General features: G+C 50.8%; 1 protein-coding gene and 1 pseudogene across 5 annotated transcripts in view; one reads left to right on the plus strand and one right to left on the minus strand.

Annotated features, from left to right (window-relative positions):
- Positions 1-11,712: 11,712 nt before the first annotated feature.
- LOC139233281 (U2 spliceosomal RNA) lies at positions 11,713-11,948 on the minus strand (annotated as a pseudogene).
- Positions 11,949-14,138: 2,190 nt separating this feature from the next.
- vav2 (vav 2 guanine nucleotide exchange factor) overlaps positions 14,139-26,066 on the plus strand; it is a 512,235-nt gene continuing 500,307 nt past the window's right edge. For all 5 annotated transcript variants that reach the window (XM_070862795.1, XM_070862797.1, XM_070862799.1 and 2 more), the window contains exon 1: positions 14,139-15,182. In XM_070862795.1, the coding sequence (XP_070718896.1) occupies positions 14,979-15,182 (204 nt within the window). In that variant the 5' untranslated portion in view covers positions 14,139-14,978. The remainder of the gene's footprint in view (positions 15,183-26,066) is intronic.

A 26,066-nucleotide genomic window follows, 5' to 3' on the forward strand; every position in this document is an offset into this window, starting at 1 on the left:
GGAGCCGGGGGAGAGGGAGATCGGGATTGGAGCCGGGGAAGGGGGGGGATTGCGATTTGTGCTGGGGGAGATCGGGATTGAAGCCGGGGGAGGGAGAGATCGGGATTGGGGGAGGGGGAGATCGGGATTGGAGCCGGGGGGATCGGGATTGGAGCCGGGGGAGGGGGGGGATTGGGATTGGTGCCGGGGGAGATCGGGATTGGAGCCGGGGGAGGTGGGGATTGGGATTGGAGCCGGGGGAGGGGGGGGATTGGGATGGGAGGGGGGGAGGAGGGGATTGGGATTGGTGCCGGGGGAGATCGGAATTGGAGCCGGGGGAGGGGGGGATCGGGATTGGAGCCGGGGGGAACAGTGTGGGGCCATCTTTTGGTACAATCCATAGTGGTAGTTCGTGCACCACTCCATCATAGGAGACTTTTACTGCTGCACTGCCAATTACAGGGATCAGGTCTTTAGTGTAAGTTCTCAGCTTGGTATAAATCGGGCCCAGCTTGTGCCTTGTTGCGCCACAGCCTCTTGAAGGCCTTTTTGCTCATGATCGACTGACTCCCACCCGTGTCCAATTCTGTGGATAGTGGAATTCTGTTCACTTCAATTTTTAACATGATCAGAGGACATTTCATGGTGAAGATGTGTACGCCATACACTTCTGCCTCCTCGGTTCAAGTCTCGAGTTCAGTTTGATCCGCCATGGATCGGTCTTCCTCTGCAACGTGGTGGTTTGCAGGATTTGCAGCTCGTCTGCACATACGCTGGAGGTGTCCCAATGTTCCACAGCCTTTGCATGCATAGTGTTTGAAGCGGCATTGATGGGCTCAATGATCACCTCCGCAGCGCCAACAAAGTGTTAATTGTCTCGCATTCACACTTGATGGCGGGCGCTGAGTCATCTGAGGTTGTGCAGCTGCAGACGTGTACATTCTGCCATATGCATTCCTGCCTGAAAACGACGTTACTTTGTGTACAGTACTTGCATCGTTCTGCTGCAAAATTTGTTTGGTGTTGTCGCTGGTGGACACAAATGCCTGGGCTATTGTTATGGCTTTGCTCAGGTTCGGTGTTTCAACAGTCAATAGTTTGCGAAGGATAACCTCATGGCCAATGCCAAGCACTAAAAAATCTTTTAGCATTTGCTCCAGGAATCCACCGAATTCGCAATGTCCTGCAAGGCGCCTTAGTTTGGCGACATAGCTCACCATTTCCTGGCCTTCAGACCGTTGACATGTATAAAATTGATACTTGCCATCAGAACGGTTTCCTTCGGATTTAGATGCTCCCCGACTAGCGTACACAATTCTTCATACGATTTGGTTGTTGGTTTCACCGGAGCAAGAAGATTCTTCATGAGGCCATAGGTTGTTGCCCCGCAGACGGTGAGGAGGATCGCCCTTCATTTGGCAACGTTCTCATTCCCTTCCAGCTCGTTGGCCACGAAGTATTGGTTGAGTCACTCCACGAAGGCTTCCCAATCGTCACCTTCTGAGAATTTCTCCAGGATACCAACAGTTCTCTGCATTTTTGCGTGATAGTTCATTATCTATTACTCGTCGCCAGTTGTTATGTCTCAAATAAAGCAATGTAACTAAGTACTGTAGACTTGAGTAAGTGTGACCTTAGTCTCTTTATTCTAACTCCAGAGCGCTAGCACAGCATGGGAGGCCTGCTTATATGCAGTGCTCCCAAGGGATGCTGGGATCCCTTGGGACACCAACAGATGCGCCCTCTGGTGGTGGTAGAATGCTAGTTACAAGATGTTGCATACATAACACATCCCATCCAGTCCTGGTGACTTAACTACTTTAAGTACAGCCAGCCTTTCAAGTACCTCGTCTTTATCAATTCTTATCCCATCCAGTAACTCCTCCACCTCCTCCTTTGCTATGTCTATGGCAGAATTTTCTTCTTTGGTGATGACAGATGCAAAGTACTCATTTAGTACCTCAGCCATACTACTAGGCAGTCCCTCGTCACGAGGATGATGCTCTGCACACCAAAAAAAGATTGGCTCACAGATGTTACAAAGAGTTACATCTTAAAGGGTGGAAGATGCCTGTGCGTGGATTTTTTTAACGTGTGGTGACCGTTGCACACCAGCCACCACATGGGCTTGACAGAGCTAGGTCTTGGTCCAGTGGCTAGGATTGACCAAAACGACTGGAGACCAGTTTTGTTGTGCCTCCACTGAGCCCCGACCCTACTTCTGTTAAATGTTGCACCGCCCCTAAGCCATACCTCAGCCATACCTTCCTCAGTATTACCCTTCTGTCAGTGCGGCGCTCCCTCAGTACTGTCCCTTGAACAATTCAGCGCTCCCTCAGTACTGCCCCTCCGACAGTGCGGCGCTCCCTCAGTACTGCCCCTCCGACAGTGCGGCGCTCCCTCAGTACTGCCCCTCCGACAGTGCGGCGCTCCCTCAGTACTGCCCCTCCAATAGTGCGACGCTCCCTCAGTACTGCCCCTCCGACAGTGCGGCGCTCCCTCAGTATTGCCCCTCCGACAGTGCGGCGCTCCCTCAGTACTGCCCCTCCGACAGTGCGGCGCTCCCTCAGTACTGCCCCTCCGACAGTGCGGCGCTCCCTCAGTACTGCCCCTCCAATAGTGCGACGCTCCCTCAGTACTGCCCCTCCGACAGTGCGGCGCTCCCTCAGTACTGCCCCTCCGACATTGCGGCGCTCCCTCAGTACTGCCCCTCCAATAGTGCGACGCTCCCTCAGTACTGCCCCTCCGACAGTGCGGCGCTCCCTCAGTACTGCCCCTCCGACAGTGCGGCGCTCCCTCAGTACTGCCCCTCCGATAGTGCGGTGCTCCACTGGTTTGTCAGCCTAGGTTTTTGTGCTCATGTCTGTGGAGTGGGACTTGAACCCACAACCCCCTTACTCAGAGGCGAACGTGTTGCCCACTGAGCAACAGCTGAAAAGGCATCTGAAAAAGATGGGTTTTGTTTTGTATGTAAACCTGTAAATACCATGTCTAACCACCAGAGGGCTTATCGCCTGGAGTCCCAAGGGATCCCTCAATCCCTTGGGAGCACCTGTATATAAGGATGCCTCACAGACTGGAGAGGCACTCTGAGACCTGTAATAAAGGACTGCGGTTACACCTTACTTTGAGCTTGCAGTATCTAGTCTGACTCTTTATTCAAGACATAACAACTGCCGATGAGATACAAATGACGAACCCCACCGCAACAATGCAGAGAACTGTGGACATTTTCAGTGGGAGATTATTGGGAAACCTTCGTGGAACGACTCAACCAATACTTCGTAGGCAATGAGCTGGAAGGAGAAACGAATGCTGCCAAACGAAGGGCGATCCTCCTCACCGTTTGCGGGGCACCAACGTATGGCATCATGAAAAATCTGCTCGATCCAGCGAAACCCACAGACAATCGTACGATGAGTTGTGCACACTGGTCCGGGAGCATCTAAACCCGAAGAAAAGCATTCTGATGGCGAGGTATCGGTTCTACATGTACAAGAGGTCTGAAGGCCAGTCGCCGAGCTAAGGTTCCTTGCAGGACAATGCGAATTTGAAGGACACTTGGAGCACATGCTCAGGGACTTCTTTGTACTTGACATTAGCCATGAAGTAATACTTCGCAAACTTTTGACTGTCGAGACCCCAACCTTGAGTAAAGCCATAGCGATAACCCAGGCGTTATCGCCACCAGTAACAATACTAAACAAATTTCTCAGCACACGAGTGCTGCTGCAAGTACTGTGAACAAAGTAACGTTTTCGAATCAAAATGTACCGGGCAGGACTTACACGCCTGCAGCTGCACATCCGCAGTTGACTCAGTCCACCATCAAGGATGGTGAATACAAGGCCATTAGCACCTTGTTGGCGCTGCGGGAGTGATCATCGTTTCCATTCATGCCGCTTCAAAGGATACATTTGTAAGGGCTGTGGAACAATGGGACACCTCCAACGCATGTGCAAGCGAGCTGCTAATCCTGCAAATCGCCATGTTGAAGTGGAGGACAGATCCACGGTGGATCATGACGAACCAGAGCCTCAGACCGAGGAGGCAGAGGTATATGGGGTGCACACATTTACCACAAAGTGTCCCCCGATAATGCTGAAGGTTGAATTAAATGGACTCCCGGTGTCCATGAAGCTGGACACGGGTGCAAGCCAGTCCATAATGAGCAAAAAGATTTTTTAAATTGTGGTGCAGCAAGGCCTCGAGGCCAGTCCTGACTCCCATTTGTAGTAAATTGCCGTAATCGGCAGTGCGACCATAAAAGTCTCCTACGATGGGGCGGTGCACAAGTTACCACTCTGGGTGGTACCGGGCGATGGCCCCACGTTGTTCGGCAGGAGCTGGCTGGAAAAGATACGCTGGAACTGGGACAACGTCCGAGCGCTTTCGTCCGTCGATGACACCTTATGTGCCCAGGTCCTAAATGTTATGTATGGAGAAAGAGTCAGACTGAACACTGTGAGCTCAAAGTAAAGTGTGACTGTAGTCTTTTATTGCCGGTCTCCAGAGTGCCTCTCCAACCTGTGAGGTCTCCTTAAATACCTGTGCTCCCATGGAATTATGGGATCCTTTGAGACTCCAGGAAATGAGCCCTCTGGTGGCTGTACAGAATATATACAAGTTTACATATATGACAACACTTGCCCCCGCCCCCAAAGTCAATAGTGTAACTATTTACAAGGTGAGTCGATCTGGGGCCTTTCTTTCCCTGGTTGATCGTCTCGGTGCAAATGCTGGTATTGTTGAATCAATTGTTGGGCCCTCGCTGGGCTGCTGTGCAGCTGGCCTGCCTGGTGTGGTGGGTCCTGCTGGGCTGCTGTGGATGATGGGTTCTGCTTCGTGATCAACCGCGGTGTCGGTTGCCACTGGTGTGTATGTTGTGGGGGTCAAAGAAGGTAGGGTCCAAAGTGGGTTGCTCAGGATAGTCCATGAATCTGAGTTTGATTTGGTCCAAATGTTTCCAGTGAATGAGTCCATTTGAAAGTTTGACCCGAAACACCCTGCTCCCCTCTTTGGCCACGACAGTGCCAGGAAGCCACATGGGACTTTGTCCATAATTCAATACAAATACAGGATCATTGATTTCAATCTCACGTGACACATTTGCGCTATCATGCTATGTACTTTGTTAAGGCCGCCTGCTCTCTATCTGTTCATGTAGATCAGGATGAACTAAAGAGAGCCTTGTCATAAGTGCTCTTTTCATGAGCAGTTCAGCAGGTGGGATCCCAGTGAGCGAGTGGGGTCTCGTGTGATAGCTAAGCAGGACTCGGGATAGGCAAGTCTGCAGTGAGCCTTCCGTTACCCTCTTTAAGCCCTGCTTGATGGTTTGCACTACTCTCTCTGCCTGACCATTGGACGCTGGTTTAAACGGGGCAGATGTGACATGTTTGATCGTGTTGCGGGTGATGAATTCTTTGAACTTAGCACTGGTAAAACATGTCCCGTTGTCGCTCACCAGGACATCGGGTAAACCGTGAGTGGCAAACATGGCCCGCAGGCTTTCAGTGGTGGCAGCGGACGTGCTAGCCGACATTATCTCACATTCAATCCATTTTGAATATGTGTCTACAACCACAAGGAGCATTTTACCCAAGAACGGGCCTGCATAGTCGATGTGTACCCAAGACCATAAACTTAGCGGCGCTTCCCTGGGTACATTGCTTAATTGCGAGCATGTATTACATCTGTGAACGCAGGACTCTAAGTCTGCATCGATACCGGGCCACCACACATGGGAGCTGGCTAACGCTTTCATCATTGCGATGCCTGGATGAGTAGAAACATAGAAAATAGGTGCAGGAGTAGGCCATTCGGCCCTTTGAGCCTGCACCACCATTCAATAAGATCATGGCTGATCATTCCCTCAGTACCCCTTTCCTGCTTTCTCTCCATACCCCTTGATCCCTTTAGCCGTAAGGGCCATATCTAACTCCCTCTTGAATATATCCAATGAACTGGCATCAACAACTCTCTGCGGTAGGGAATTCCACAGGTTAACAACTCTCTGAGTGAAGAAGTTTCTCCTCATCCCAGTCCTAAATGGCCTACCCCTTATCCTAAGACTGTGTCCCCTGGTTCTGGACTTCCCCATCATTGGGAACATTCTTCCTGCATCTAACCTGTCCAATCCCGTCAGAACCTTCTAAGTTTCTATGAGATCCCCTCTCAACCTTCTAAACTCCAGTGTATAAAGGCCCAGTTGATCCAGTCTCTCCTCATATGTCAGTCCCATCATCCTGGGAATCAGTCTGGTGAACCTTCGCTGCACTCCCTCAATAGCAAGAACATCCTTCCTCAGATTAGGAGACCAAAACTGAACACAATATTCCAGGTGAGGCCTCACCAAGGCCCTATACAACTGCAGTAAGACCTCCCTGCTCCTATACTCAAATCCCCTAGCTATGAAGGCCAACATACCATTTGCCTTCTTCACCGCCTGCTGTACCTGCATGCCAACTTTCAATGACTGATGAACCATGACACCCAGGTCTTGTTGCACCTCCCCTTTTCCTAATCTGCTGCCATTCAGATAATATTCTGTCTTCATGTTTTTGCCCCCAAAGTGGATAACCTCACATTTATCCACATTATACTGCATCTGTCATGCATTTTCCCACTCACCTAACCTGTCCAAGTCACCCTGCAGCCTTTTCGCGTCCTCCTCACAGCTCATACCGCCATCCAGTTTAGTGTCATCTGCAAACTTGGAGATATTACACTCAATTCCTTCATCTAAATCATTGATGTATATTGTAAAGAGCTGGGGTCCCAGCACTGAGCCCTGCGACACTCCACTAATCACTGCCTGCCATTCTGAAAAGGACCCGTTAATCCCGACTCTCTGCTTCCTGTCTGGGTACTGTGGAGGTCACTGATGAAGGTGTCTCTGCCCTTCTCGGGAATCACTACTCGATTGCCCCACAGAAGGCAGTCTGTTTGGATAGACATTTCATCTTTGCGCTGCTGGAACGGCTTTATCTCTTCCTGCATTTCCACTGGGATACTGGACCAGCTCTTGCGAAGCACACAGTTTTTCACTCGGGACAATAAGGGGTCCCGGCTCGTCCTGGTTTTGATCAGTCGGGCAGTGACGGGTGATTGCTCACTCTCAAATGCTTCCATAACCATAGCTAGATCTGCAGGCTGCGCCATTTCCACCCCCGTGGTGGGCAATGGCAACCTACTGAGAGCATCGACGCAGTTTGCTGTGCCTGGCCTGTGGTGGATGGCGTAGTTGTATGCGAACAACGTGAGCGCCCATCTCTGGATGCGGGCCGATGTGTTGGTATTTATCCCTTTACTCTCGGAAAACAGGGATATGAGTGGCTTATGGTCAGTTTCCAATTCGAATTTTAGCCCAAACAGGTATTGATGCATTTTCTTTACCCCGTAGACACATGCTAATGCTTCTTTCCCAATCATGCTGAAGGTTCTCTCAGCCTTAGACAGACTCCAAGATGCGTAAGCAACCGGTTGCAATTTCCCGAAATCATTAGCTTGTTGCAATAAAACACCCGACGCCATATGACGACACATCACATGCTAGTACTAAATGCTTACATGGATCATACAACACAAGCAATTTGTTTGAGCATAACAATTTTCTTGCTTTTACAAAGGCATTTTCTTGGCTTTTGCCATACCCATTCGTCTCCTTTTCGCAGTAAGACATGCAGTGGTTCTAACAGTGTGCTGAGACCCGGGAAGAAGTTACCAAAGTAGTTCAGGAGTCCCAGAAACCACCGCAGCTCCATCACGTTCTGTGGCGTCGGTGCTTTCTCGATTGCCTCCGTCTTCGACTCTGTGGGTCTGATGCCGTAGACCGCGATCATCCTCCCCAAGAACTCCACTTCAGGTGCCAGGAAAACGCACTTCGAGTGTTTTAACTTGAGCCCCATGCGGTTGAGTCGACTAAGAACCTCCTCTAGGTTTTGCAGATGCTCAACTGTGTCCCGACCTGTGACCAAAATGTCGTCCTGGAAGACCACGGGGCATGGGACCAACTTTAGTAAGCTTTCCATGTTTCTCTGGAATATCGCCACTGCTGATCGAATTCCAAACGGGCACCTGTTATAAATGAAAAGACATTTGTGCATGTTGATGCAGGTGAGGCCCTTCGATGATTCCTCCAGTTCCTGCATCATGTAAGCTGAAGTCAAATCCAGCTTCATGAACGTCTTTCCTCCTGCCAGCATTGCAAAGAGGTCGTCGGCCTTTGGTAGTGGATATTGGTCCTGCAGGGAGAAATGATTGATAGTTACTTTGTAATCTCCACAGATTCTGACGGTGCCATCTCCCTTGAGGACAGGAACGATTGGGCTGGCCCACTCATTGAACTCGATCGGTGAAATGATGCCCCTTCGTTGCAGTCGGTCTAGCTCGATCTCTACCCTTTCTCATCATGTACGGTACTGCTCTCACCTTGTGATGGATGAGTCGCGCCCTCGGAATTAGGTGGATCTGCACTTTTGCTCCTTGGAATTTTCCGATGCCTGGTTTGAACAGCGAAGGGAACTTGTTTAAGACCTGGGCACACGAAATGTCGTCAGCGGGCGATAGCGTTTGGACGTGTCCCAGTTCCAGCGTATCTTTCCCAGCCAGCTCCTGCCGAGCAGCGTGGGACCATCGCCCGTTACCACACATCGTAGGAGACCTTTACGGTAGCACTGCCAATTATGGGAATCAGTTCTTTTGTGTAAGTTCTTAGTTTCATACGAATTGGAGTTAAGACTGGCCTTGAGGCCATGATGCACCACAATCTTTCAAAAATCTTTTTGCCCATGATAGACTGGCTTGCTCCCGTGTCCAGCTCCATTGACACCGGGAGTCCATTTAGTTCAACATTCAGCATTATTGGGGACAATTCGTGGTGAATGTGTGCACCCCATGTATCTCTGCCTCCTCAGTCTGAGGCTCTGGTTCGTCGTGATCCTCCGTGGATCTGTCCTCCTCTGCAACATGGTGGTTTGCAGGTTAACAGGATTTGCAGCTCGCCTGCACATATGTTGGAGATGTTCCATTGTTCCACAGCCCTTGCAAACACACCCTTTGAAGCGGCATGAATGGAAACGATGATCATCCTCGCAGCGCCAACAAGGTATTAATGGCCTTGCATTCAATACCCTTGATGGTGGACTCTGAGACATCTGCGGATGTGCAACTGCAGGCATGTGTGACCTGCCCGTATGTTGCAATTTGAAAACAACATCACTTTGTTCACAGCACTTGTACCAGCACTTGTGTGCTGAGAGATTTGCTTCGTATTGTCACTGGTGGCAATGAATGCCTGGGCTATCGCCATGGCCTTACTCAAGGTTGGGGTCTCTACAGTCAAAAGTTTGCAAAGTATGCCAATGCTAAGTATGAAAAAGTCTCTGAGCATGTGCTCCAAATGTCCTTCAAATTAGCAATGTCCTGCAACACGTATAGGTCGGCGACATAACTCGGCACTTCCTGGCCTTCAGACCTTTTGTCAGTGTAGAACCGGTACCTCGCCATCAGATCACTTTCCTTCAGGTTCAATTGCTCTCGGACCAGTGTGCACAAATCATCATATGATTTCTCCGTGGGTTTCGCTGGAGTAAGCAGATTCTTCATGAGGCCATACGTTGGTGCCCCACAAACAGTGAGGAGGATCGTCCTTCATTTGGCAGCGTTCTCTTCCCTATTTAGCTCGTTGGCCATGAAGTATTGGTCGAGTTGCTCCACAAATGTTTCCTAATCATCTCCCTCCGAGAATTTCTCCAGGATGCCCACTATTCTCTGCATCTTTGGGTTCGTTATCTGTATGTCGTTGCCAGTTGTTATGTATGGAGAAAGAGTCAGACTGAACACTGTGAGCTCAAAGTAAAGTATGACCTTAGTCTTTTATTGCAGGTCTCCAGAGTGCCTCTCCAACCTGTGAGACCTCCTTAAATACCTGTGCTCCCAAGAGATTATGGGATCCCTTGGGACTCCAGGGGATGAGCCCTTTGGTGGTTGTACAAAGTATATACAAGTTTACTTATATTACACTAAACAAGTTGCCCTAGCTGTTCAAACCAGGCATCAGGAAGTTCCAAGGAGCAAAAGTGCAGATCCATTTGATTCCGGGGGCACGACCCATCCATCACAAGGCGAGAGCAGTACCTTACATGATGAGAGAGAGGATGGAGTTCGAACTGGACAAGCTGCAACGAGAGGGCATCATTTCGCCAATCGAATTCAACGAGTGGGCCAGTCCGATTGTTCCTGTCCTCAAGGGAGACGGTACCGTCAGAATCTGTGGTGATTACAAAGTAACTATCAATCATTTCTCACTGCAGGATCAATACCCACTACCGAAGGCAGAAGACCTATTTGCGAGGGAAAACATTCACGAAGCTGGACTTGACCTCGGCCTACATGACGCAGGAGCTGGAGTAATCATCGAAAGGCCTCACCTGCATCAATACGCATAAAGGTCTCTTCATTTACAACAGATGCCTATTTGGGATTCGATCGGCGATATTCCAGAAGAACATGGAAAGCTTGCTGAAGTCAGTCCAGGATGACATCTTGGTTACAGGTCGGGACACCGTCGAGCACCTGCAGAACCTGGAGGAGGTTCTTAGTTGGCTTAATCTTGTGGGGCTCAGGCTAAAATGCTTGAAAGTGCATTTTCCTGGTGCCTGAAATGGAGTTCCTGGGGAGAAGAATCATGGCGGATGGCATCAGGTCCATCGCTTCGATGACGGAGGCAATCAAGAATGCACTGAGACCACAGGATGTGACAGAGCTGCAGTCGTTTCTAGGACTCCTGAACTATTTTGGTAACTTCTTACCAGGTCTTAGCACATTGGTAGAACCCCTGCACTCTTTATTGCATAAAGGAGATGAATGGGTATGGAATCAGAGCCAAGAAAATGCCTTTGAGAAAACTAGGAAGCTGTTATGTTCAAACAAATTGCTTGTCTTGTACGATCTATGTAAGCGTTTGGTACTAGCATGTGATGCGTCGTCGTACAGGGTCGGGTATGTATTGCAATCAATTTGGGAAATTGTAGCTGGCTGCTTATGCATCCAGAAGTCTGTCTGAGGCTGAGAGGGCCTACAGTATGATCGAAAAAGAAACGTTAGCATGTGTTTATGGGGTAAAGAAAATGCATCAATATCTGTTCAGGCTCAAATTTGAATTGGAAACCGACCATAAGTCGCTTATATCCCTCTCTTCTGAAAGCAAGGGGATAAATACGAATGCATCGGCCCGCATCCAGAGATGGGCGCTCACATTTTTTTTTTTTTTTTTTTCGTTGCCAAGCTTTCCAATTCTTTGTCAGATCACAAACGCCAAAGGTCACCTTGCACCTGTCAAGGATCACTCTGCGCCAATGCTCTTAGCCAAAAGGCCTAGAGCCCAAGCCCGTTCCTGGAGGTACTGCAATACCAGGTCCGTGCCATGGAGGTGGATGGGTCAAGCCCCCCACCCACCTCCATGGAGCTGGATGGGTCAAACCACCCCACCCACCTCCTATTTCCAAAAAGCATAGGAGAACCACCTTCCTGATCCAGGGAGAACCACTTTCTGGACATGGTTACTCCCCTGTCAGGTCAGTTACGCATGATCTTAGCCAAAAGGCCGAGTTTTTAAAAAAAATTAAATTCGTAGCCAATCTTTCCAATTCTTTGTCAAATCACAAACGCCAGAGGTCACCTTGCACATGCCAAGGATCACTCTGCGCCAATGCTCTTAGCCAAAAGGCCTAGAGCCACTGCACCGTTCCTGGAAGTACTGCAATACCAGGTTCGTGCCATGGAGGTGGATGGGTCAGGTCCCCCACACACCTCCGTGGAGGTGGATGGGTCAACCCTCCCCACCCACCTCCTGTTTCCAAAAATGCAAGCATATACCTTCCTGACCAGGGAGAAACCACCCGGAGGTCATGGTGGCTGGTCAGAAACGGTACTACACTTGATCTTAGCCAAAAGGCCGAGAACTCGAGTTTTTTTTTTAAATTCGTAGCCAATCGTTCCAATTCTTTGTCAAATCACAAACGCCAGAGGTCACCTTGCACATGCCAAGGATCACTCTGCGCCAATGCTCTTAACCAAAAGGCCTAGAGCCACTGCACCGTTCCTGGAAGTACTGCAATACCAGGTTCGTGCCATGGAGGTGGATGGGTCAGGTCCCCCACACACCTCCGTGGAGGTGGATGGGTCAAGCCATCCCACCCACCTCCTGTTTACAAAAATGTAAGCATATACCTTCCTGACCAGGGAGAAACCACCCGGAGGTCATGGTGGCTGGTCAGGTTAGTTATGCAGATCTTAGCCAAAAGGCCGAGTTTTATTTTTTGTCCGCATACAACTACACCATCCGCCACAGACCAGGCACAGAAAACTGTGCCGATGCTCTCAGTAGGCTGCCATTGCCCACCACCTGGGTGGAGATGGCACAGCCTGCAGATTTAGTCATGGTAATGGAAGCATTCGAGAGTGAGCAATCACCTGTTACCGCGCGACAGATTAGAACCTGGACGAGCCAGGTCTCCTTACTGTCCTTAGTAAAAAACTGTGTGCTCCATGGGAGTTAGTCTAGTGTCCCGTTAAAGATGCAGGAAGAAATAAAGCCATACCAGCGGCGCAAAGATGAAATGTCTATTCAGGCAGACTGCCTCCTATGGGGTAATCGGGTAGTGGTGCCAAAAAAGGGCAGGGACACTTTCATCAGTGATCTCCACAGCACCCACCCAGGCATCGTAATGATGAAAGCGATAGCCAGATCCTTCGCCCTTCGCCCTTCGCGTGGTGGCCCGGTATCAATGCATACTTAGAGTCCTGCATGCACAAATGTAATACATGTTCACAGTTAAACAATGCACCCAGGGAGGCACCACTAAGTTTATGGTCCTGGCCCTCCAAACCGTGGTCCAGGATTCATGTCGACTATGCAGGCCCATTCTTGGGAAAAATGTTCTTAGTGGTTGTAAATGCATAAATGTGTGATAATGTCGGCAAGCACCATTGAAAGCCTATGGGCCATGTTTGCCACACACGGCCTGCCTGATGTTCTTGTAAGTGACAATGGGCCGTGCTTTACCAGTGCCGAGTGCAAGGAATTCAAGACCTGCAATTGGATCAAACATGTCACATCTGCCCTATTTAAAACAGCGTCCAACGGTCAGGCAGAATGAGCAGTTCAAAAATCAAGCAGAGCTTGAAAAGGGTAACTGAAGGCTCACTGTAGACTCGCTTATCCCGAGTCCTGCTTAGTTACCGCACAAGGCCTCACTTGCTCACAGGGGTCCCTCCCGCTGAACTGCTCATGAAAAGGACACTTAAGACAAGGCTCTCGTTAGTACACCCTGATCTACACGAACAGGTAGCGAGCAGGCGGCTTCAATAGAACACACATTATGATCGTGCAAATGTGTCACGCGAAATTGAGATAAATGATCCTGTACTTGTGTTGAACTATGGACAAGGTCCCAAATGGCTTCCTGCCACTGTTTTGGCCAAAGAGGAGAGTAGTGGTCAAACTCTCAAATGGACCCACCTGCAGGAAACACTTGGACCAAACCAAACTCAGACTTACAGACTATCCAGAACAACCCACAATAGACTCCACCTTTTTCGATCCTCCAACACACACACACAAGTGGCAACCGACCCAGTGGTTGACCACGGAGCAGAACCCATCACCCGGAGCAGCCCAGCAGGACTCACCACCCCCAGCAGCCCAGCAAGGCCCAACCAACGACTCACCAACACCAGCATTTGCACTGAGACGATCAACCAGGGAAAGGAAAGCCCCAGATCGACTCACATTGCAAATAGTTACACAATTGACTTTGGGGGCGGGGAGTGTTGTTATGTATGTAAACCTGTAAATGCCATGTCTAACCACCAGAGGGTTTATCCCCTGTAGTCCCAAGCACAGACGGAGTATTTGCAACATTGGGTGTGTTTATTGCAGCATTTGCCGATTGCACGGAGCGTGTCCGGAGCTGGAGAGAGACAACCGGGCAGTAAATCACAGTCCCTCACTCCCAGCGCAACACCGCTCACTGACTGCAGGCGGAGCGCTGGGCGCGCCCGGGCGCTGACAGGCGCGCTCCCGGGCCTCCTCCGCGCGGGCGGGGGCGCGCACGTCACTGGCTGCTCTCGGCCGATCAGTCGCTCGGAGGGAGTCGCGGGGCTCGGATACAAAGTTACAGCGCGGCCGGGCGGAGACACATTGTATCCGGGGAAGATTGACTGACGCTCCGGCCCGGGCCAGCGGTGCCCTGAGCCCCGGCACAGCCCTTCAGCAGAGCCCTCCGCCCCGCTTCACCGCCTCTCCCCCCACAGGATCTGACTGAGATTCACCCCAGATTCGCCCCTCCCTCTGCCCCCGGACTCACCCTACCCCTGCACCCTCCCTCGCCCCCTGCACTCTCCCCCTGCACCCTCCCTCGCACCCTTCACCCTCCTTCGCCCCCTGCACCCTCCCTCGCCCCATTGATCCTCCCTCATCCCCTTTACCCTCCCGCGCTCCCTACACCCTCACGCGCCCCCTACACCCTCCCTTGCCCCCTTTACCCTCCTGCGCCCCCTGCACCCTCCCTCGCATCCTTCACCCTCCTGCGCCCCCTGCACCCTCCCTCACCCCTTGATCCTCCCTCATCCCCTTTACCCTCCCGCGCTCCCTACACCCTCCCTCGCCCCCTGCACCCTCCCTCGCCCCCTGCACCCTCCCTCTGCCCCCAGACTCACCCTCCCTCTGCCCCCAGACTCACTCTCCCTCGCCCCCTGCAACCTGCCTCGCCCCTGCACCCTCCCTCTGCCCCCAGACTCACCCTCCCTCTGCCCCCAGACTCACTCTCCCTCGCCCCCTGCAACCTGCCTCGCCCCTGCACCATCCCTCGTGCCACCTTTACCGCTTTCGCCCACTTTTCCCCTGCACGCTCCCTCGCCCCACTCAACTGTCCAGCCCCTTTCGTCCCCCCTCGCATATATCGCTCCCCCCTCGTTACTCATTCCTCGACTGCAGGATGGAGGAGTGGCGGCAGTGTGGACGCTGGCTCATCGACTGTAAGGTGTTGCCCCCGAATCACCGGGTGGTGTGGCCAACGGCTCAGGTTTTTGACCTGGCGCAGGCTCTGAGGGATGGGGTGCTGCTGTGTCAACTCCTGCACAACCTGAGCCCCGGATCCATTGATCTCAAGGACATCAACTTCAGACCACAGATGTCCCAGGTAAGAGCTGCTGGGGGAGAGAGGGGAAGGGGCAGCACAAGCAGCGCATGGTCAGGGCGGGAGGGGAAGGGCCAGTTCTAGGCAGCACCACCTGAGGTGAAAGAGTAGGAGGTCAGGACAGTTGCCTGGGGCACAGTGACCCCAAGACCAGCTCCTCACCGATTGATGGGTTTTGAAATAGGAATTCTGTTTCTGGGGTAAGAATCAATTAGACAGGAGACATAGTCGGAGCCGATCCCATGGTAAATGGCCAACTGGACCAGTGCCCATATCCTGACCAACCCTGGGCTCACGAAGATCCCTGGCTCTGACAGGGATTGGGTAAGTGCGGGCAAATAGCTGGGCATCTGATGGTGCCTATCATAGTGTCGGTTCAGGTCTCGGTGTCAGTGGCTGAGTCTGATCTTGGGTCACTGCCTCTTCTGGCAATGTGAATTTTCCATCGATTATCAGCAAGGTTGATTAAATTTTGATGCATCAATGCATGGCTTAAAGGGATCATGTTCTTGGCTAAGTGCCTTGTATTGTTGACAAATGTCAGGCTGCCTGAATTTAATCTTCATTCAATCTTCTGCCTTTATTGGTTTCCTGATGATTGAAACTGGGAGAAGACATTTCAAATTTGGTTTTGTAATGGGTGATGTGCACTGAGGTACAGTACTGGTGGGTACAGGTCTGTCACTGTATAACACTGGGGTACAGTACTGGTGGGTACAGGTCTGTCACTGTATAACACTGGGGTACAGTACTGGTGGGAACAAGTCTATCATTGTATAACACTGGGGTACAGTACTGGTGGGTACAGGTCTGTCACTAACACTGAGGTACAGTACTGGTGGGCACAAGTCTATCATTGTTTAACACTGGGGTACAGTACTGGTGGGTACAGGTCTGTCACTAACACTGAGGTACAGTACTGGTGGGCACAGGTCTGTCACTGTATAACATGGGTACAGTACTGTGGGTACAGGTCTGTCACTGTATAATACTGGGGTACAGTACTGGGGGCACAGGTCTGTCACTGTATAAAACTGGGGTACAGTACTGGTGTGTACAGGTCTGTCACTGTATAACACTGGGGTACTGTACAGGTGGGCAGAGGTCTGTCGCTGTATAACACTGGGGTACAATACTGGTGGGCACAGGTCTGTCACTGTATAACACTGGAGTACAGTACTGGTGGGTACAGGTCTGTCACTGTATAACACTGGGGTACAGTACTGGTGGGCACAAGTCTATCATTGTATAACACTGGGGTACAGTACTGGTGGGTACAGGTCTGTCACTAACACTGAGGTACAGTACTGGTGGGCACAGGTCTGTCACTGTATAACATGGGTACAGTACTGTGGGTACAGGTCTGTCACTGTATAATACTGGGGTACAGTACTGGGGGCACAGGTCTGTCACTGTATAACACTGGAGTACAGTACTGGTGGGTACAGGTCTGTCACTGTATAACACTGGGGTACAGTACTGGTGGGTACAGGTCTGTCACTGTACAACACTGGGGTACAGTACTGGTGGGTACAGGTCTGTCAATGAATAACACTGGCGTACAGAACTGGTGGGTACAGGACTGTCACTATAACACTGGCGTACAGTACTGGTGGGTACAGGACTGTCACTGTATAACACTGCGGTACAGTACTGGTGGGTACAGGTCTGTCACCGTATAACACTGGGGTACAGTACTGGTGGGTACAGGTCTGTCACTGTATAACATTGGGATACAGTACTGGTGGGTACAGGCCTGTCACTGTATAACACTGGGGTACAGTACTGGTGGGTACAGGTCTATCACTAACACTGAGGTACAGTACTGGTGGGCACAGGTCTGTCACTGTATAACATGGGTACAGTACTGTGGGTACAGGTCTGTCACTGTATAACACTGGGGTACTGTACTGGGGGGCACAGGTCTGTCACTGTATAAAACTGGGGTACAGTACTGGTGTGTACAGGTCTGTCACTGTATAACACTGGGGTACTGTACAGGTGGGTACAGGTCTGTCACTGTATAACACGATACAGTACTGGTGGGTACAGTTCTGTCACTATATAACACAGGGGTACAGCACTGGTAGGTACAGGTCTGTCACTGTATAATACTGGGGTACAGTACTGGTGGGTACAGGTCTGTCACTATATAACACTGGGGTACAGTACTGGTGGGTACAGGTCTGTCACTATATAACACTGGGGTACAGTACTGGTGGGTACAGGTCTGTCACTATATAACACTGGGGTACATTACTGGTGGGTACAGGTCTGTCATTGTATAACACTGGGGTACAGTACTGGTGGGTACAGGTCTGTCACTGTATAACACTGGGGTACAGTACTGGTGGGTACAGGTCTGTCACTATATAACACTGCGGTACAGTACTGGTGGGTACAGGTCTGTCACAGTATAACACGGGTACAGTACTGGTGGGTACAGGTCTGCCACTGTATAACACTGGGGTACAGTACTGGTGGGTACAGGTCTGTCAGTAGAAATCTGGCGGTGGCATTGATTTGATTTTGGTGCGGGTTCTCGGGTCGGAGAGTACATGGCCTCCTGGGGTTAAGATGTCAGCGTGACAGTGGAAACGGATGGAGTGCAGCTGGTGGTTTGAGAGCTGTCGTGTGTTTTTGTGAGAGGGAGCATGGCACCCTGTGCTGGCAATGATCAGTGTGCTGTGGGAAACTATGATCGATACAGGAGAGAGGTGGGAAGTTTAACCTTCGCTGCAGTTTGGTGGGAGTGAGCCATCATGGAGCATTAAGAGAGAGCGACTCCCAGTGTCCGGCAGATATATCTCCCTGGTGCTCTCCGCTCTGCCCCTGATGTTGACGGTGACGTTTTAACCTCTGCTGGTAATTAGCAGATGATCTGGGGAACCGCTGTTGACCGATTGGCAGCAGGGATAGCTGGGGGTCAAAGGTTAGTGGCTGAGCTCTGCAATGTGAGGTGCTGGATCTCCAATGAGTGGTCACTGTGCAGTGGGATTGTTTCCTCGCTCCCTCTTCCCTCGGGATCCAGGCACACATCCCCCGCAGTGACCAGTCTTAGTGCCTGAACCGAGACTGAGTGTCTGCAGGTTCTCCACATTGGCTTCACTGTCGCGCCTGATTCGACTCTGGTCTGGTGTACACAATTCCCCACCCGCTCCTCACTACGCACCCAACCCCCGCCTCACTCCGCACTTCCCTCTCACTCCGCACTCCACCCTCCACCCCACCCACCCCCGTCGTTCTGCTCTCCCTCTCGCTCCAATCCCCCCCCATCCCTCCTCACTCCTCCCCCCTGTTCCGCACTCTGTCCCCACCCCCCCTCACTCCACACCCCTGCGCTCTTCACTTCCCCTGCCCCTCCGCCCCTCGCAGCCCACTCTCTCCATCCCCATCCTCCCCTACTTCCCCCCCCCCCCCCTGGCTGCGCTCTCCCCCTGGCTCCATACTCCCCCTCGCTCCGCACTCCACCCCCGCCCTCGCTCCCCACTCCCCCTCCCCTCGCTCCCCACTCCCCCTCCGCTCGCTCCCTCCCCTCGCGCCCCCGCTCGCCCCCCCCGCTCCCCACTCCCCTCACTCTGCCCTCCCCACTCTCAGTGAACTCTGGCTGGGTCCCTGGACAGTGGGCAGGGGACGATGCTGATTTCCCAGCAGCCTCGGGCCACTGAAGCGGGATGTCACTCACTGAACGCACTCTAGCTCCAACCAGCTGACACAGCACAGACCGGCGTTTGATCTCAGCAATAACATCGTAAATCTGCAGACTGATTGTTGTTGCGATGGGGGTGGGATGTCATGGGTCACAGTGTGAGACGGGACGAGAGTTCTTGGGTCACTGGGCTGAGATGAGAGGTGGTGGGTCACTGTTTGACGGAGTTGTCACATGGAGTGTGAGAGTGTTTGCCACGACTGTGGGGCTGCACAACACATCATTGCTCAATTCCTGCTGTAAGGAAACATTTCGCCTCATCAGCGATAGAAATGGTCCCCGTCTTAACCTGCTCACAGTTTCTTTAATAACTGATCTGCGATGACTGTTAGATTAATAATTAACATAAATCTTCTGTAAAAATTATTATATTCCCCTCGAGGTGCACAGCAAATTGCAGATCAAAAGTGTACCTCGAGGTTGTTGAAAGTTTAAAGGTGAGGCAGGTTCCTTGGCATTTATTGCTTTTGTAATCGCATCGAGCAACTCACCCGGATGACTGTCACCGGGGGAATCTGTCACCGGTGGGGGGGAGTCTGTCACAGGGTGGGGGGTTAGAATCTGTCACGGGGGGGGGTGGGGGGCGGAATCTGTCACCCGGAAGGGAGGGAGGAATCTGTCACCGGGGGGGATCTGTCACCGGGGGGATCCGTCTCTCATCATTCTCTCCCTCAGCCTCGCTCTCATCGATCACTTATGAAATCACCGTGCTGATATTTGAAGGAAACACCCGACACTGTCACTTATAACACTATGGTACAGTACTGGTGGGTATAGGTCTATCACTGTGTAACACTGGGTACAGTACTGGTGGGCACAGGTGTGTCACTGTACAGTACTGGTGGTTACAGGTCTGTCAATGTATAACACTGGGGTACAGTACTGGTGGGTACAGGTCTGTCACTGTATAACACTGGGGTACAGTACTGGTGGGTACAGGTCTGTCACTGTATAACACTGGGTTACAGTACGGTGGGTACAGATCTGTCACTGTATAACTGGGGTACAGTACTGGTGGGTACAGGTCTGTCACTGTATACACACTGGGGTACAGTACTGCTGGGTACAGGTGAGTCATTGTACAACATTGAGGTACAGTACTGGGGGTCACAGGTCTGTCACTGTATAGCATTGGGTACAGTACAGGTCTGTCACTGTATAACACTGTGGTACAGTACTGGTGGATACACGTCTGTCCCTGTATAACACTGGGTTACAGTACTGGTGGGCGCAGGTCTGTCCCTGTATTAAACTGGGGTACAGTACGGGTGGGTACTCGTCTGTCACTGTATAACACTGGGGTACAGTACTGGTGGGTACAGGTCTGTCACTGTAGAACACTGGGGTACAGTACTGGTGGGTACAGGTCTGTCACTGTATAACACTGGGGTACATACTGGTGGGTACAGGTCTGTCACTGGGTTACAGTACTGGTGGGTACAGGTCTGTCGCTGTATAATACTGGGATACAGTATTTGTGGGTACATGTCTGTCACTGTACAACACTGGGGTACAGTACTGGTGGGTACAGGTCTGTCGCTGTATAACACTGGGGTACAGCACTGGTGGGTACACGTCTGTCACTGTATAACACTGGGGTACAGTACTGGTGGGTACAGGTCTGTCACTGTATAACACTGGGGTACAGCACTGGTGGGTACATGTCTGTCACTGTATAACACTGGGGTACAGTACTGGTGGGTACAGGTCTGTCACTGTATAACACTGGGGTACAGCACTGGTGGGTACACGTCTGTCACTGTATAACACTGGGGTACAGTACTGGTGGGTACAAGTCTGGCACTATATAACATGATACAGTACTGGTGGGTACAGATCTGCACTGTATAACACTGGGGTACAGTACTGGTGGGTACAGGTCTGTCACTGTATAACACTGGGGTACAGTACTGGTGGGTACAGGTCTGTCACTGTATAACACTGGGTTACAGTACTGGTGGGTACAGGTCTGTCGCTGTATAATACTGGGATACAGTATTTGTGGGTACATGTCTGTCACTGTATAACACTGGGGTACAGTACTGGTGGGTACAGGTCTGTCACTGTATAACACTGGGGTACAGCACTGGTGGGTACATGTCTGTCACTGTATAACACTGGGGTACAGTACTGGTGGGTACAGGTCTGTCACTGTATAACACTGGGGTACAGCACTGGTGGGTACACGTCTGTCACTGTATAACACTGGGGTACAGTACTGGTGGGTACAAGTCTGGCACTATATAACATGATACAGTACTGGTGGGTACAGATCTGCACTGTATAACACTGGGGTAAGTACAGGTGGGTACAGGTCTGTCACGGTATAACACTGGAGTACAGCACTGGTGGGCACAGGCCTGTCACTGTATAACATGGGTAGGGTACTGGTGGGTACAAGTCTGTCACTGTATAACACTGGGGTACAGCACTGGTGGGTACAGTTCTGTCACTGTATAACACTGGGTTACAATACTGGTGGGTACAAAGTCTATCACTGCATAACACTGGTACAGTACTGGAGGGTACAGGTCTGTCACTGTATAACACTGGGGTACAGTACTGGTGAGTACAGGTCTGTCTAACACTGGGGTACAGTACAGGTGGGTACAGGCCTGTCACTGTGTAACATGAGTTCAGAACTGGGTGGTTACGGGTCTGTGAATGTATAACACGATACAGTACTGGTGGGTACAGGTCTGTCACTGTATAACACTGGGGTACATTAATGGTGGGTACAGGTCTATCACTGTATAACACTGGTACAGTACTTGTGGGTAAAGTCTGTCACTGCATAACACTGGTACAGTACTGGAGGGTACAGGTCTGTCACTGTATAACATTGGGGTACAGTACTGGTGAGTACAGGTCTGTCTAACACTGGGGTATAGTACTGCTGGGTACAGGTCTGTCACTGTATAACACTGGTACTGTAATGGTGGGTACAGGTCTCACTGTATAGCACTGGTACAGTACTGGTGGGTACAGGTCTGTCACTGTGTAACACTGGGGTACAGTACTGGTGGGTACAGGTCTGTCACTGTATAACACTGGGGTACAGTACTGGTGGGTACAGGTCTGTCACTGTATAACACTGGGATACAGTATTTGTGGGTACACGCCTGTCACTACAGCACTGGGGTACAGTACTGGTGGGTACAGGTCTGTCGCTGTATAACACTGGGGTACAGCACTGGTGGGTATACGTCTGTCACTGTATAACACTGGGATACAGTATTTGTGGGTACACGCCTGTCACTACAGCACTGGGGTACAGTACTGGTGGGTACATGTCTGTCACTGTATAACACTGGGGTACAGTACTGGTGGGTACAGGTCTGTCACTGTATAACACTGGGGTACAGTACTGGTGGGTACAGGTCTGTCGCTGTATAACACTGGGGTACAGCGCTGGTGGGTACACGTCTGTCACTGTATAACATGATACAGTACTGGTGGGTACAGGTCTGTCACTGTATAACCCTGGGGTACAGTACAGGTGGGTACAGGTCTGTCATTGCATAACACTGGTGTAAAGTACTGGTGGGTACAGGTCTGTCACTATAACACTGAGGTACAGTACTTGGGGTTACAGGTCTGTCACTGTATAACACTGGGGTACAGTACTGGTGGGTACAGGTCTGTCACTATAACACTTAGGTACAGTACTGGGGGTTACATGTCTGTCACTGTATAACATTGGGGTACAGTACTGGGGGATACAGGTCTGTCGGTGTTTTACACTGTGGTACAATACTGTGGGGCACAGGTCTCTCGCAGTATAACACTGGGATACATTACTGGTGGGTACACTTCTGTCACTGTAACGCTGGGGTACAGTACTGGTGAGTAAGCTCTGTCACTGCACAACACTGGAGTACAGTACTGGTGGGTACAGGTCTGTCTAACACTGGGGTATAGCACAGGTGGGTACAGGCATGTCACTGTACAACATGGGTACAGAACTGGTGGGTACAGATCTGTCAGTATAACATTGGGATACAGTACTGGCGGGTACACTTCTGTCACTGTATAACGCTTGGGTACAGTACAAGTGGGTGCAGGCCTGTCACTGTATAACATGGGTACAGAAGTGGTGGGTACAGATCTGTCACTGTATAACACGATACAGTACTGGTGAGTACAGGTCTGTCATTATATAACACTGCGGTATAGCACTGGTGCGTACAGGTCTGTCACTGTACAACACTGGAGTACAGTACTGGTGTGCACAGGCCTGTCACGGTATAACACCGGGGTACAGTACTGGTGGGTACAGGTATGTCACTGTACAACATTGGGGTATAGTACTGGTGGGTAAAGTCTGTCACTGTATAACACTGGGGTACAGCACTGGTGGGCACAGGTCTGTCACTATAACATGGGCAGGGTACTGGTGGGTACAAGTCTGTCACTGTATAACATGATACAGTACTGGTGGGTACAGGTCTGTCACTGTATAACACTGGGTTACATTATTGGTGGGTACAGGTCTATCACTGTATAACACCGGTACAGTACTGGAGGGTACAGGTCTGTCGCTGTATAACACTGGGGTACAGTACTGGTGAGTACAGGCCTGTCTTACACACGGGTACAGTACAGGTGGGTACAGGCCTGTTACTGTATAACATGGGTTCAGAACTGGGTGGTTACGGGTCTGTCAATGTGTAACATGATACAGTACTGGTGGGTACAGGTCTGTCACTATATAACACTGGGGTGCATTACTCTTGGGTACATGTCTGTCACTGTATAACACCGGGGTACAGTACTGGTGGGTACAGGTCTGTCACTGTATAACACTGGGGTACATTACTGGTGGGTATAGGTCTGTCACTGTATAACACTGGTACAGTACTGGTGGGTACAGGTCTGTCACTGTATAACACTGGTACAGTACTGGTGGGTACAGGTCTGTCACTGTATAACACTGGGGTACATTACTGGTGGGTACAGGTCTGTCACTGTATAACACTGGTACAGTACTGGTGGGTAAAATCTGTCACTGTATAACACTGGTACAGTACTGGTGGGTACAGGTCTGTCACTGTATAACACTGGGGTATAGTACTGGTGGGTACAGGTCTGTCACTGTATAACACTGGTACAGTACTGGTGGGTACAGGTCTATCACTGTATAGCACTGGTGGGTACAGGTCTGTCACTGTTTTACACGAGGGTACAACACTGGTGGGTACAGGTCTGTCACTGTATAACACTGGGGTACAGTACTGGTGGGTACAGGTCTATCACTGTATAACACTGGTACAGTACTGGTGGGTACAGGTCTGTCACTGTATAGCACTGGTGGGTACAGGTCTGTCACTATTTTACACGAGGGTACAGCACTGGTGGGTACAGGTCTGTCACTGTATAACATGGGTAGGGTACTGGTGGATGCAGGTCTGTCATTGTATAACACTGGGATACAGTACTAGTGGGTACGGGTCAGTCACTGTACAACAACTGTGGTACAGTACTGGTGGGTACAGATCTGTCACTGTATAACACTGGGATACAGTACTGGTGGGCACAGGTCTGTCACTGTATAACACTGGGATACAGTACTGGTGGGCACAGGTCTGTCCCTGTATAACACTGGGGTACAGTACGGATGGGTACAGGTCTGGTACAGTACGGATGGGTACAGGTCTGGCACAGTATAACACTGGTACAGTACTGGTGGGCACAGGTCGGTCACTGTATAGCACTGGTGGGTACAGGTCTGAACTGTACAACATTGAGGTACAGTACTCGGGGTTACAGGTCTGTCACTGTATAACACGGGTACAGTACTAGAGGGTACAGGTCTGTCGCTGTATAACATTGGGGTACTGTACTGGTGGGTATAGGTCTCTCAGTGTTACACACTGTGGTACAATACTGTGGGGCACAGGTCTGTCGCTGTATAACACTAGGATACATTACTGGTGGGTACACTTCTGTCACTGTATAACGGTGGGGTACAGTACTGGTGGGTTCAGGTCTTACTAACACTAGGGTACAGTACAGGTGGGTACAGGCCTGTCACTGTATAACATGGGTACAGAATAGGTGGGGACAAGTCTGTCACTGTACAACACGATACAGTACTGGTGGGTAAAGGTCTGTCATCATATAACACTGGGGTACAGCACTGGTGGGTACAGGTCTGTCACTGTATAACACTGGGGTACAGTACGGGTGGGTACAGGTCTCTCACTGTATAACCCTGGGGTACAGTACAGGTGGGTACAGGTCTGTCATTGTATAACAGTGGGGTACAGTACTGGTGGGTACAGGTCTGTTGCTGTTTTACATTGGGGTACAATACTGTGGGGAACAGGTCTTTTGCTGTATGACACTGGGATACAGTATTTGTGGGTACAGATCTGTCAGTATGACATTGGGATACAGTACTGGTGGGTACACGTCTGTCACTGCACAACACTGGGGCACAGTACTGGTGGTTGCAAGTCTGTCACTGTACAACACTGGGGTACAGTACTGGTGGGTACAGGTCTGTCACTGTATAACACTGGGGTACAGTACTGTTGGGTACAGGTCTGTCACTGTATAACGCTGGTACTGTACTGGTGGGCACAGGTCTGTCTCTGTATAACACTGGGGTACAGTACTGGTGGGTACAGGTCTGTCACTGTATAACATTAGGGGTACACTACTGGTGGATACAGGTCTGTCCCTGTATAACACTGGGTTACAGTACAGGTGGGTACAGGTCTGTCATTGTATAACAGTGGGGTACAGTACTGGTGGGTACAGGTCTGTTGCTGTTTTACATTGGGGTACAATACTGTGGGGAACAGGTCTTTTGCTGTATGACACTGGGATACAGTATTTGTGGGTACAGATCTGTCAGTATGACATTGGGATACAGTACTGGTGGGTACACGTCTGTCACTGCACAACACTGGGGCACAGTACTGGTGGTTGCAAGTCTGTCACTGTACAACACTGGGGTACAGTACTGGTGGGTACAGGTCTGTCACTGTATAACACTGGGGTACAGTACTGTTGGGTACAGGTCTGTCACTGTATAACGCTGGTACTGTACTGGTGGGCACAGGTCTGTCTCTGTATAACACTGGGGTACAGTACTGGTGGGTACAGGTCTGTCACTGTATAATTAGGGGTACACTACTGGTGGATACAGGTCTGTCCCTGTATAACACTGG

This window comes from Pristiophorus japonicus, chromosome 20, assembly GCF_044704955.1.
Source record: "Pristiophorus japonicus isolate sPriJap1 chromosome 20, sPriJap1.hap1, whole genome shotgun sequence".
NCBI lineage: Eukaryota > Metazoa > Chordata > Chondrichthyes > Pristiophoridae > Pristiophorus > Pristiophorus japonicus.